The 14,752-nt window shown below is 36.8% G+C and overlaps 1 protein-coding gene across 4 annotated transcripts in view; it reads left to right on the top strand.

The window, feature by feature from the left end:
* INVS (inversin) overlaps nucleotides 1-14,752 on the top strand; it is a 93,505-nt gene that overhangs the window by 43,135 nt on the left and 35,618 nt on the right. For 3 of the 4 annotated variants that reach the window (XM_040549401.1, XM_040549400.1, XM_040549404.1), the window contains 2 exons: nucleotides 3,185-3,365; nucleotides 11,496-11,605. In XM_040549401.1, coding sequence (XP_040405335.1) covers nucleotides 3,185-3,365; nucleotides 11,496-11,605 — 291 coding nt within the window. Of the gene's footprint in view, nucleotides 1-297; nucleotides 440-3,184; nucleotides 3,366-11,495; nucleotides 11,606-14,752 lie in introns of all 4 variants that reach the window. The other variant, XM_040549402.1, reaches the window with a different exon arrangement.

Below are 14,752 nucleotides of genomic sequence, written 5' to 3'. Positions count from 1 at the left end.
GTCTCATGTTTTTAAATTCCTAGTAAGGATTGTCGTTCTGTTTCATATTTGTACAGTACTTATACCATTGGGATAGTAAAACTAAGCAATAATGAAAAGAGCTGAACTGAATGCTGAAAAAGTAAGTTCAGTTTGCACTGGTGGCAGTTATACGCAATTGGTTACATCTATTATCGAAATCCATGACATACAGTGAAAATGGAACCAATGAAATTTTTAGGACGTAAACATGCAAAGTAGGGAGAAACTGTAATCTGGAGATCCTCTCATGGTCAACTTCCTTTTCCACCTTTCCAGATTCAGCAGTGCTTGGTTACATGAAAAACGTTGGGAAGATTTAAGGAGAAAAGAACAGAATAAGGTTCCATTAATATGGTGGAAGCAACTGCTTAGTACTCTGTCTCTGTTTTATATCTCTTCTCTTTGTTTATTCTTCATGGTAAGAGACATGACATTTATTTATACAACACTTTCCTTTGTTGCCTACGTTCCGTTGTTCTAATTGCTGCAGAAAGAATGTGTAGCTTCAGTTCTTCTGTGTATTGTGCTTAAGGTATTAATGTAACGTGACAGTTTAATTGTGGCTAGTTTTACAGATAAAGCACTTATAACACAAAGAAATTATGCTCTTGAATGTAAGCACAAAGAGGCCTACAAAATTTTTGTTCAAGTGGACAAAAAGGTCAAAAAACATGGGTACTTTTAGACTAGAATGTAAATAGTGACTCTGTCAATAAAAGATTTCATATCATTTTGGAAAAGTGATGCTGTGGATTACAGGGGTATGTTCTGTGGAACACCTGTGGCTTTTAGCCAGGAGTTTTAGGAGTCATGTATTTTAATATGTCCTTGTGCTTTGGAAGGTTCAAAAATTAGCTTTCTAGTTTACATCAATAAATTATAGGTAAAGAAAAGAAGATTTCTTCTTTTTTTTTTTTTTTTTTTTTTTTTCCTGTTTTGTTCAAACAGGTTTTCCTCTGGTGCAGTTAGAACTGTGCATGTCTTCATTCATTTTTAGTCATTCTTAAGTGATTCTCAAAGATTGCTTCTGATTTTCCTGCAGCGGGCTCTATACTCCCCCTGCTGAGCAGTTTGAATAGAAAGGAAATAAGCATAGTAACAGTTTTCTCTTGAGCAGTATTACAGCTAGGGAAGAGCATAAGACTTCACTTTTCACTGTAATGGCTCAGATAAATGCTTTTGAATGCTTACTAGAATAGTGGTATTCATGCTTGGATTACTGTGGTTTGTGCATGTAACAACTTTAATTTTGATTTTCTTTTTAGTTAGAGATTCACATTTATCAACTTATGTTTTTAATAGAAAATCTGTTATTGTGCTAGTGGCTAGATATGGTAATGAACTACAATATGTTTCAAGTATGTAATTTTTTTTGCCTCCCCAAACACGGCTAATGCTACTGATTTAAAAAATGACATCCAATTTTTTAGATATGTAAAATAGGGAACATGAATAGTGGCTACATGCAGTGTAGAAAGTTAGTAAATATTTAACTTCAGAAAAATGAATCAAATATTAGGAAGTTGACATTTTCTGAAAGTAAGACAGCAAGATACAAAGAATCAGGGCATTGCAAAGTAGGTTACTACTGCAGTATTAATGTAGCCAGATTGCATTTAAGGAATGTAACTAACTTTAAACAATAAATACATTTGGAGCTAATCTAATAAATAGAACATATAGAAGGTATAGACTTGGTAGATTAATATTGGGGTAGAAACCATATCCTGACTTTTTGCCACTTGATTTATCGTTCTCAGTGTTAGGTGTTAATTTTCTATGTAATACTGCATTTCAAATAATGCAAATACAAGTGATTTTTTCCTACATTACTTTATGAAGTACACAAATATGTTAAAAGTTGCAATTAATTTAATGAGAAAAGGATCAAGAACTCACTTTGCTTCATTAACAAGCTGCACTGATCACAGTCTCTCCCTCCTGTTTCATAAGTATATTCTGGGGCATGGTGTGGCACAGTATTTTCAGGATGATCATTTTTCTTGGTTATCATGGTTTGAGACCCACTCTACTGTTGGAAGTCAGTATGGTTTAAAAATCTCAGGACTATGTTCCTTTTCTCTTTTGCACAGAATTCACACAACTTCAGTGAGCTGTTGTTTTGAATCACTGCAGATAAAACAGCAGACTTGCTCCCTATAGTTTATTTAATCTCTTGTTTTGACATATTACTTCTGCTCTAGATGCTTGGTGTCCTGCATCCTGAATTTCTATTGTTTGGCTTACTGTTGTTTTTAGAGCTACCTCTTTTTTTTTTCTTTTTTTCTTTTTCTTGGAAAACGAGTTTTACAGCTAATATTTCACGGGGCTTTATCATGTTCTCCAATTGTGGATCTCTGCAGTGCTAAAATGATGTTCATTTGTACCTGTTATTTGCCTCAGAAAGAAAGTCAGGAAGAGCAATCTGTTTAGAAAAAAGTTGATGAGAAGAAATCATCGTAATATGAAACTATATACCTGCAGGCCTTACATGAAAGTAATCTAGCATATTTTTAAAGAAAATGTGATGAAACTTCAAGTTATATCTATTAATTTCTACGTTATATGATCATATGACTGATCATGATACTTTTAAAGATTTTGTATGTTCAAAATTAAGGTCATTACAAGTAGATACATTCATTAGAAGTACTATCCCTTATTTCTATCCTGTTAGCTAGAGACTTTGACATCTCTGGTGGATAGTCATGTAGTTTTAAAATACTAGAAATGTAATAATAACGAAAGCTGTAAGATTAACTTGTGAAAAAAGGGGGCTGTCCTAGGAGAAAAATATGTAGAATATTTCAAAATATCTCAACTTTGAAAATCAAGTAAGAAGATCCAGTTATTTTCGTAAGAGCCCGAGGATCATCTTTTATGTATCTGTGTAAGGAGTCACTTGCACAGATTGACAATACCACAGGGCATGTACTGAAAATCAGATCTTGAACAATAGTTAAATATATATTTAAATAAAATTCCAGAAGAAATACTTGAAAATAGCTTGTGCTATAAAAAAAATTAAAAAATTATTGGTTGGAGAGCTATATCCTACTGAACAAGGATGGCTCTATAGAAGATATCTATTGTAAGACTCAAAATATCTGTTGAGTTTTTCTCTTTGTCTTAAGTATTTTTTGAATTTTGTATTTTTTTAAAGGAAGCTGCACCTACGGAATCTCTGCTTAACTGGCAAGACTATGAAGGACGAACTCCCCTTCATTTTGCTGTTGCTGATGGGAATGTGGCAGTTGTTGATGTTCTGACCTCCTATGAAGGCTGCAATGTGACATCTTACGACAACTTGTTTCGAACTCCTCTTCACTGGGCAGCCTTACTTGGTAAAATGGACAATGCTGAAGTTGTTTAGTTATTAATTGATTGTGGTGTTTAATCTTTGTATCTGTTTTTTATTTAATTAAGGCATTGCATTATGCTAACTAATCTCTTAGAACAATAATATTCAGTTTTTGCTAGACCAGTATTAGAAGTTTGTGTGTAGAATGTTGGTTTTCTTTAGCTCCAGATTCTCCAAAGCACTGTAAAATGCATTTTCTCAACAGGCTATATATATTCATGATTTAGTAACAATTAGTGTGTGTGAGATGTTCTTGCGTGTTCGTAGGTAAAAAACTGTTTTGTTAGGAAATTGGGACTGAAAAAAAAATGGTACTCTAGAGCAGGGCCTCCAAAGAGGTATGTATACACGCCAGACTGTACCAAAGACACTGCACTGAGGCGCATGAAAAAAATATCAGAACTTCTATTTATATTTATTTTTCATCTGGAAAAAAAAAAAAAAACTTTACGAATTTTTGTATGAATTGACACTGGCACCCTTACTCAGTCTGTATGTCAGACAGTCATGTACAACTTGCAAGATGCCCTGAGAAGTGTTGGCACTCCACAATGCAGAGGGGTTGATCGTTTGTGTCTTCCCTTGTTCATTTGCTTTCAGCATATTGTGGTGCATTGCAGTTTGCATGTACCCAGTTAAGTAGTTTTACAGGTTATATTATCTAGTTTTTACTGAACTACCACTCATAAAATAAACAAGTGACTTTAAAAGATACCTGCAAAGTAGCTGTGGGTAATACTGATAATGCCAATACAAGCAAACGTAAAGAAAATGGCAGAGTTGATGCTTCTTTTATTCCTGGGACTCTCCATCAGCCACTTTTTGAGGTAAAAACAAAGACAATCTAATTAAATCTGACAATATGTTGTCAAAAAAATTACCAGTTATGAATAAGACTATAATATCATTAAGACTTATCAAAGTCTTATCAAAGTCTATTAAGTTATCAATAAGACTATAATATATAATATTTTTGGGGTAATAATACACAAAAAATTACCAGTTATCAATAAGACTATTTGAAATATGGACTGACATCTGCTATAGTTAACAATGAACCTTGCCCTAGGTGCCTTGAGAAATTAACTAATGGTCGTACGAAGCCATCATGACTAGCAAGACATTAAAAAGCTAAGCATCAAGAACATGAAGACAAACCTCTACATTTTTTTCAACAGTGTTTCAAGTCATGTAATAAACAATCCAGTGCTTTACAAAATTTCACTAAACTAAATGATGAATCTTTGGCAACCTCTTTTGTTGTTTGTTGCTTAATAGCGGAAAACAAAAAGCTGCATACCGTTGGGGAAACACTTGTTCTGCCTGCGGTGGCAAAAATGGGTAAAATAGTGTGTGGAAAACAATATGGCAACAAACTAAAGTGCATTCCTTTGTCAGCAAATACTGTTGGAAGAAGTATAGAAAACATTGCTGAAGATCTGCAGAAACAGATACTAGAGCAAGTTATGCAGTGTGGGAGGTTTGTGGTACAACTGAATGAAATTACAGATATTTCTAACTGTCTCAGCTTTAGGTATTTGGTAGCTTATTCTTCAATAATGAAGTAGACAAAGAACTACTTTGTGAGCCACTAGAGGGAAGATGTACAAGAGAAGATATATTCTCAACATTAAATGACTTGATAAAAGCAGAGTCTATGGAAAAACTGTGGAACCAGTGACCGGGTGGCTTCTTTAACTGGAATTAAAAAAAATGAATTCCAGGGTGAAGTTGCAGAGCTAGCATCGCATGTGATATTCATTCACTGTATCGTTCATAGACAAGCTATTGCAGCAAAGTTGAAGCCAGAAGCACACAAAGTGCTGCAGGATTAATCATCCATGTGATTAATTTTATAAAAACAAGACCTTTAAATAGTAGAATCCTTTACAGTACTTTGTAATGAGTCGGGGAGTGACTGTGAAGATCTTTTGTTCACTGGCTTTCTTGTGGCAAAGTGCTTAAAAGACTTGTCAGACTATGATTTGTCAACATCAAATAACCCATTTCTTGAGCCTAATGACTTATCATTCTGGCTTCATTTCAGCCTCTCCTCCTCCAATGAGGCATTAAAAATCTTGACTGGTAAAAGAATCAGTGGATAAGCTCATCACTTTCTGTAAAAATTCTGAGGATATTAAAGTTACAATTGACTATCTACTGATTCTTGCTGAGGCTGTATGTTCATTCACCTTACCGAGTCCTTGATTTTGGGGATTGTTTTCCTTCTTTGCAGTATGATTCAATTACTCAAAGACAATTTCTGTTGCACTTTGAAATGCTGATGTCTAATGTGTGTATTGACTATGGAATTACAGGCATAATAATATTGTTCCAGCCCCTTTACCATCTCGTTGGCCCTCTGCTGAACCCACTCCAGTTTGCAAGCATATTTCTTGTACTGGAAAGCTCAAAAATTGATCCAGTTTTGTAGGTATGTTGTAACAAGTGCTAAGTAAGCAGGGATCATCTCTCGCCTCTGGGCGTGCTCCTATTAATGTAACCCAGAATACTGTTACCTTTCTTGGCTACTAGGACAATGCTGCTTGCTCACATCCAGCTTGCTGTCTGCCAGGTCCTTTTTTGCAGTGTTGCTTACCTGATGCAAAGTGCAGGGCTTTTCATTTGTCCTTGCTGAATTTCACAAGGTTTCTGTTGGCCCAACCCTTCAGCCTGTCATGTTATCTCTGGATGGCAGCCTTGCCCTTGAATATATCAACTGATGCTTGCAGTTTGGTGTCATCCATCTGCAAGCTTTCTAAGATTGTCATCGGTCACCTGCTCCAGGTTACTGATAAAGATGTTCAGTGGGATGGATCATGGGAAAGATCCTTGAGATAGTTTGTTGTTATAGGTATTCAGGCATAGTACAACCCATTAATTGCTGTCCTCTGAGCTCCATCCAACCAGCATTATACCCACCTGGTGATCCATGCTCCCAGATTGTAATGCCCTAACTTGGATGCACAAGTACTGTGGGAGATACTGTAAAATGTCTTGCTAAAGTCAAGGTAAGTAACATCTGCTGATCTCCCTCCTTTCACAGATCCAGTCCTTTTGTCATCAAAGGCAATCTGGTTGGTCAGGTATGACCTTCTTGATCCATTCTCTAAGCAGAGTCCTGGGAGACCTTCTTGGGGAAGACTGAGGACAGGAAGGCCTTGAGTACCTCCACCTCATCTGTGTCTGCTCTCACTAAATCACCCACACCATTCAGAACAGGCCCACATTTTCCTTGCTCAGCCTCTTACTGTCAGTGTAGAGGCAGAAGCTCAGCTCATTAGCTGGGATATCCCTTGCCAGTCTCAACTCCATTTGAGTTTTGTCTTTCTTGACACCATCCCTATGTGCCCAAGTGATGTTTATAAGCTGCTTCTTAGTAGCCTGTCACTGCTTCCACCTCCCGTATAGCCTTTTTGCATCTGATTTCTGTCACAGCTTCCATGCTTAGCCAAGTTAGTCTTCTAGTGTGTCTATTTCTTTTCTTAAATATTGGGATGTACTATTCTAGAGCATGGAGGAAGCTGTCCTTAAATACTTAACAATGTTTGTGAGCTTCTTTTCTCTTCACAACTGCCTCCATGGCTTCCCAGCTACCGGTTTTCCTGCATAAACTAAAATCTGCTTGCCTGAAGTCCAGGGTATGTAATGCACTACCATCTTTCCTCATTTCCCTCTGGATCTTGAACTCCACAATTTTATGGTCACTACAACTAAGACTACTGCTGAATGTCACATCCCTAGCCAATTTTTGCTTGTTCATGAATAGCCCATCTATCTGCGCTGGTCCTCTGGTTGGTGTGGAGAGAACAGTACCGCTGTCTTCCTCCCAGAACTCCTTAATGTGGTGACACAGATTCTCAACTGAATTCCATCTGCAGGCAGGGATACCATCTTCTGCTGCCCCAGCCTTAGCCAGAAGGAATGGACTCTCCCTGCAGGCCAAGACATTCTCTCTCTGGAACTCTGTTAGGGTTGAGTCCACTGTGTGCCAGGGGTAATAATTTTGATTGGTTCTGGAGATCATGACCAGCATTGTGGAGCACTTGCACATGGCCATCAGCAGAATTTCCAGCCATACCTGCTCACCCGTCTGTGCACATTGCTGTGGAAACTACTGCTTCTCAGAGCTGAAGCCTAGGCCTGGCTGCTATAGAGGTCTCTCCCTAATATTAGTTGAATGGGTGCTTTACACCCACTAGTCAAGAGTCATCTGAAGTCTGATGGGTCAGAGAGTCCAACTGGCAAAGTGTCAGAGCACTCCTTGAATAGCTGATGGGTCCTTAGACAGTGCTGGAGCTTGCTAGAAGCTTCTAGAATCTCTCTTTCCCCCTCAGAAGCAGACACCCTGAAGTTCCTAGATAATCTGGAAGCATAGACGAGCTTCTACTGTGTGAATGGTTTATCTGTTACCTACTTCAGTTTGCAGCACACAAGCAAGTCATCCAGTGAAAGCCCCTGCTCACAGCAGGCCCAATTAGTTGAGGTTCCTTAGGGCCTTGGTTCAATTGAGTTTTTGGATCTCCAGACATGGAGATTTTACAGTCTTCCTGGGCATTTGTTCTAGTATTTGACCACTTCCGTGGTGAAATAGATTTCCCCAGTTATCAAACTGGGATTTCCCTTGTTGCAGCTTGTATTCATTGCCTCTTGCCCTATCACTGCATACATTTGAGAAAAGCCTGCTCCATCTTTTCTATGTTCTCCCTTCAGACAGCTGTAGGAATGAGATCTCTCCTCAGTCTTTTCTTCTTAATGTTGAACTGATCTAGCTCTCTTGGCTTCCCTTCATCTGTCATACCATCCAACCTCCTAACTATCTTGGTGGTCCTCCGCTGGACTCAGTCCAGTTTGTCAATGTCTTTCTTGTACTGGTAGGCCAAAAACTGTGCAAAGTCCTCCAGATCCAGTCTCACAAGTACTCAGTAGAGGGGAAGAATCAACTTACCTCAACACATTGGCTATGCTCTCGTTAATACAGCCCAGTTGTGGTTGTCCTTTGCCAGTCAGTAGGGCTCACTGCTGTTCAGCTTGTCCACCAGGACCCCAGGTCTGTTTCTGCAAAACTATTATGTATCCAGACAGTCCTCAGGCTTGTATCATTGGCTGTATTATTATTTTTCTTCCAAGTTATGCTGCTTTGTTATTATGAAAAATAGAAAAAAGATCAAGTTTCACTTGACTTAGCAGGAAATCTTGCTCAATTCTACTAGTGTCCTCTTTAAGAGGCACTGAATGAGGTGGCCCTCACAAGAGAGTAAAGGAAATATTATTGCAAAGGCAAAAAATAATGGCAAAAATTACTCCAGCTCCTCCCCAAAACATGATCAGTTAGATTTTTTTCTCTATTTTATGCTGTTGCTGATTACTCAGGGAAAGTTTATTTCTGTTCACATTACTTTCCTGAGACTCAGATGCTCTGTAAATTATGATGTTACATATGTGAATTCTGTGCTCTTTGGTTTTACAGGTTACAAAACTGAATCTTTGCAAAATAGCTAAAAACCTGATTAAATATAAATGGTCTAAATACAGGAAAATGAGCCTCATAAAAAGACAGGCACAAAAACAATACAAGTTTGAAAGTTGACCTCCTCGTTTCCATTCTGCTCAGCGGAGAAAGAAAAAAATAAATGGAGTGCTTGATAAGAAGAAAGTATCTTCCAGCATTCTCACTCCCCTTTTAACAGATGTCATCCCTGTGATCCTTTGGGACACTACTGACAAAAAATGCCAATGAAAGAAGCAAGTTGTTTGGTGGAACGAGTTATTGCGACTCCAGTGACAATATACATGTAGTTTGTTTGTTTGCTTGATTGCTTGTTTTTGAGTTCTCAAATTTGCATTTGCATTCAAGTTAGTACACTGAATTTCCACAGAGAAATTGTGAAACATTTTAAGTGTCCTCAGATCAGTCCCCCAAAGAAACAGTCATTATCACTTGTTTCTGTCCAAGAAGCAATATTTATCGTGTTTTGAAATTGATTGTGTTTAAAGAGAGAATTTTGTCTGCTGGAAAAATGGAGTGTCTTATCAAAGTGGGATAAAGGGGGAAGGTGTGCCAAGACCACCAGAGTGTCTGCGAACTTGATGAGGTCTCTAAGTGGCATATGCCCATGAGGAACTTCTTACTGGTAACTCATGATTAATTTTTAGGGTTCTTTTTAAAGTTACATACTGCATGTTGTATATAGATCTCAACGGGTCTATGATGTTATTAAATGGTCTTAATAGTAGGAGTTTTTTAGTATTGCGGGGATGCAGTGCAGATATTCTGTTAAAGGTGATGGGTTGCTAGGTTGCGTGTGACTGTACCTCATGGTATTGTTGCTCCTGGTATTTCTCATTTTGTGAAGGTACGTGAAAGTCTCACCCAAGTTGCATCTCTTCTAAGTAAAAGTATTGCAGAAATGACAGTTCTTGACCTCGAGAATGGAGTTTCAGTGTTTACCTGGGAAAATCTAACTATCAATGTTCTAGTAAGATCCGTCTTTGCACCAGTTTATTTACTGTTTCACCAAGTACAACTTTTTTTTTCAACCCCCCTCAAGTCTTTCTTCTTATAGATGATTTAGGTAGACCTCCTGTCCTGATTAGAGTTCAGTTGCTCTTTTTCTATTTGTGTACTCAAAGTTTGGACAACTTTTTTCCAGTTTCTGTACTCCTGTGGTTTTTCTGCTGGGATTGCACTCTGAACCAGCTTCTTTCAGTGCACCTGTTTAATAGTCCTGAGATGGGAAGAACATAGCAACATTATGCCTCTTTTCTATAGTGTTTTTTTGGTAGGAAGAGACAGAGCGTGTGGTGTTGTGGTTCCAGGCTTGTCTTCATTGCTGAAAGGAAAGAAGAATTTTCCTGTACGCCCTAAAGCTATTGGTTCCATGTCCTTCAGGAAAATAGAAAAAAAAAATCCCAAATGACTATTCATCCTTTTTGACACAAGCTGACCATTTTCTCTCATTTCTGATCCTTCTATACATACAAGGTCTGAAAGAGCTATTCTGCAAAAGAAAGCTTGTCTAGCCCTTCACCTCTTAGGTTTTGAAAAGCTACATACTACATCTGTAACAAAGCTACATTTTCATAACATTATTGTTTCCATTAAGTAGTCTATGGCTAGTTGACCTATTTTTTTCTTCATTTATTCTAACAATTTATGTCAATTGTGCAAAAGGAACATAATGCAAAATAGGCTGTTTTGCTCTCACACAAGATACTGGGAGATTACACTTGTAAAGTCAAAGGATTTTTATGTATTTTTTGCCTTACAGTATCTTCTTTAAAATATTAAATTATTAAGATATTCTGTGAGCTAAATATGCCTGTGGAAGAAAGCATATGAGAGGATCAGTTGATTTTAATAGTAATACACTACGTTGGGTCTTTGTTTTCCTGTCTGTGAGTTGGATATAAAGTTTACCCATCCTCCCCAGTTTTGTGATTTTAATCTGAAGACATTCAAATCTTTTAATGGAAGGAGCTGTGTGTGTCAGCTTGGTGGTTTTTGCAGATATAGCAACTGGTAGTAGTAGACTGTGCTCCAGATTCTGCTGTACGCTTTTACTTGAAATTTTGTATGAATAAAACCTGAATAAAGAATCCACGCTTGGATGATGGACAGATTGACATCATTATTAGTCTATGCTGACTTTTCTGCTTCTGACTGGCTGTCGGTCAAATGCAGCATCTCAGCTGAATCATCAGAAGCTTTTTCTGGACATACTCACCTCATTCATTATAATATTAATATTGCACTTTTTTGACCAGCTAATGCTGGTTTCTTTGTTTAAAGAAGTGCTCTAATGCTGTCTTTTGAAAGAAGTATAAAATCTTTCTTGGGACACATTCCTAGTCATTCATCATTCTGATTTGTAGGCGTCCCTTAGAAATGAGGGTACAGAATATGGAACTGGAATACTATTGGGAATAAGGTGCATGCCAGGCTTAACAGTGCGATTATCAAGTCTTATGATTCTCTCTTAGTGTTTAGACCATTGTGGCTACAACACAAACATTATTTATTGAAGTCTGTTCGTTTTCTTCTGATTTTTTAATAGGGAAGTGTTTAACTTCAGGGTTTGATAAATACGTGTTTTTATTACATTTTTCTCAGGTCATGCTCAGATTGTCCATCTCTTATTAGAAAGAAATAAGTTTGGAACTATCCCATCTGATAGCCAAGGTGCAACTCCTCTACATTATGCGGCACAGAGCAACTTTGCTGTAAGTAGTACATACCCTAAGTGTAAAGTAAGTGTATTTTGCTGAAATATTTACAGTGTAACAAAGCATTTGAGTTGTTTTTGAAGTTGTAAACAGTGTCAGCACAAGCTTAGTTCAGAGTTTTCCTAGTAATTATATGAACATGTTTAATTTCAAATTACTAAAAATAAATTTAAAAATTTGCTTTATTAGTAAAGGCCCTTCGATTTATATGTTTGCATCAGAGCACACGATACTCACCTTGGTACTTCAATGGAAAGTAGAATGACACCTACTATTTTACAGTGCTTTTGCTTTTTAAGGCTGATTTCAGCAAAATCCAAGCAGTTATAAGGTATCTAGAGGAAGATCACCCCTATAAGGATTCACACAGCTGCTTCAGCAACAGCCAGACCAGACTTCGACTTCAAAAAAGCGATTAACTAATTAATATTTGCTATTATAAATGTAGCTGTTGTCTCATAAAGCATGGGTAAAGAGCAACAACTTTTGTCACAATTCCTCACGATCACCGTATTTTTTAAAGTTCAGTGTTTAGACAAAAAAAAAGACTAAAAAGAAAATTGGTTTCTTAGGCAGCCCAATTCTCATATTTTGGTAGAATATGTAATTTTTGTCCAGAGCAAGATCAGATACGGTAGAGCTAAGTAAAAAAAGCCAGGAGTTTAACAACTGCTGGCCATAGGGGTTGTAGAAGTAGTTCTTAAGCACTGGAAGCTAGGAAGGCTCTTTTCACAATGAGCTGTCACTCACAGTGGAATTATGCCATGCATAGTAAGTTAAGAGCTTCAGTCTAAGTTTTCTTCAGTTGTATTATTCATGATCTCCCATTACATAAAGGGTCATCTAGTGCCTAATTAATGTAGTTATATAGTTTATATTGCACCATTTTCTTAACAGGGGTACTAATTTTGTCTTTGTTGCCACCAACATGTTGTTTTTCATAAAACAAATAAATTTTTAGTATCTTTGTATCTTGAACGGTTTTCAGAAGAACTACTGCAAGAGGCAGCTGACCAATGTATATTAATACCACAGCTGTCAGGCCTCTGTTTCCTTGTGAAACCAACATGGCTTTTTTTTTCTTCTTTTTGAAGGTGGTCTAAGTAAAAACATAGAGTTGTGTTGTTTTATTTTGTTTTGTTTTATTTTTTTATTTTAGACTTTCATTGGAGCCCATTTCATTTGTAATTCATGCATTTTCACAGAATGTTTTAGTGATGCTGACTATTGTCCATTATTATGATGTGGTATGTACAGTTTGGGTCTGACTCACATACCTAAAATATTTATGCTGTAAAAGCCTTTCTCTCTAGTCTGAATCAGACTCTTAAACAGGGAAAGATCTATGGGAAAGATAGAATGTTTTTATTTACAAAATAGTGATTATCCCTGTATGCTTTTATTTTTTTTTTTCTTTTCTGTATTGATACATTCCTACAAAATAATTTTTCATACTGGCTTTATTTCTTGGAGCTTGATTTAGTTGTGTGAAACATTTTCATTGTGTTACTGCCTTTTGATCCCGCCAGCCAGCCAAACTGACATATTTTGGGTTTTATGGGGAAGCAGAATAGGTGATAGAATCAGACATTCTTTTGTAATCTTGTGTACTTACAATGAATTTACTGTTTCCTGTCTTACATGACAAATGAAACAGGAGAGGCTCAAACAGATATACAAGCCTCTGCTGGCTGATGATGCGATCCAAGCACCAATGTTGATGCATGCCTCAATTGTCTGGAGCTTCTCTCTCTCTCTTTTTTTTTTTTTTTTTTTCCTATTACATAAAAATCCTAGAGTAATTCCCACCACTGCATTCCATATACGTGGTCAAACAACTGAGTGGAGACACATCCCTGTTTGTTTTGGCAGTAGCATCCATATATTTATGGTTTGAGAACCACATTATTCTTCTGTTCACACTGCCAAAGTTTGGACAGGCATGGTCTGTTTCTCCATTAAAATAAGATGTTTCTTCGTCTGTAACAAGAAGAAGAAAGTTTGATCTTTTCTGTTTATTGTAAATATTTTGGTTGCTGTCAGTTTTACTGAATTCAGTATCTTGTTCTTTATTGTTTTTCCTCAGGTTATGTACTCACTCTGACCTTTTTGTCCTTTTTTTTTTTGAGACTGAAGAGACTTAGCTTGCAATTAATTTAGGTGAAGCATTTATTCTTTAGACTAACTTATCCCCGATTATTATAGAAGAAATAGCTATAAGAAGAAAAAATTCCCAACATAACCATAACATAACCATAACATAAATAGGCTGCCCAAGGGTTACACGTCCTTTGTATCCCACAAAAGATCCAAACTGACATCCTTTTTTTTAGTTTCTGAATTTCATGTGTGAAGGCAGGTATTCTGATAGCATTGACCTTAGTATGCAGAATGCAGGAGTAAATTTTATTTTTATTATTTTTATGGAGATATCCAAGATATTTCACTTTCACATACTTGTGTAGATTTACCACTAAGTGAAATATGGATACCCATGTCTTATTTTTTGAATGTTTAGTAATTCTCAGTTTCTTGATAGCACAGGATGAAAGGATCCAAATTTACTTCCCTCCTTTACTGTTGTTTTTCAGCTTTGTTGTTTTTTATTGTTTTCTCCACATTTTTAATAGAGATAAAACACGTGGTTTTTCATGACAAAATACATGTAGAATTAAAATGATTTAATATTTTTATTTTCTGATTTCTTGACAGTCCTGTTCTAATCTCATTCCATTTTGGTTTTCAAGCTGTGATATCTTCAGTTTGGAAAATAACTCTTACAACAGTATGGGATTTTCTTCCACTTTTTCCCATTAAAAATTCTAGGAAAAAAAAGCATAGTTAAAAGAAAGGTTGATTTGCTAAAACTTAACGGAAAAATAATATTACTTATTTATGCTTGTAGAATGTGTGCCTTAGTATTGAAAAGGTCCAGCCTTCTTACAGCTTTTCACTTTGCAGGATATCAAGCAGTGCAGAGTTCTGGTAGGGTGCTGAGTTGTTAGCCTAATGAGTCGCCGATTGTATCTGAGGTGTAGCGGTGGTCAATGTGAGTACACAAAGCTATAAACCCATGCTGTTTTATGTGGAAGGCTTAATGCTTACATTCCTCATTATTTCTGGCTGGGCCTTTTTACAGTAAAC

The sequence above is a fragment of the Cygnus olor genome, chromosome 2, assembly GCF_009769625.2.
Source record: "Cygnus olor isolate bCygOlo1 chromosome 2, bCygOlo1.pri.v2, whole genome shotgun sequence".
Taxonomy (NCBI): domain Eukaryota; kingdom Metazoa; phylum Chordata; class Aves; order Anseriformes; family Anatidae; genus Cygnus; species Cygnus olor.
Note: the sequence above shows the minus strand (reverse complement) of the source record. Positions and strands in the feature narration are given on the sequence as shown.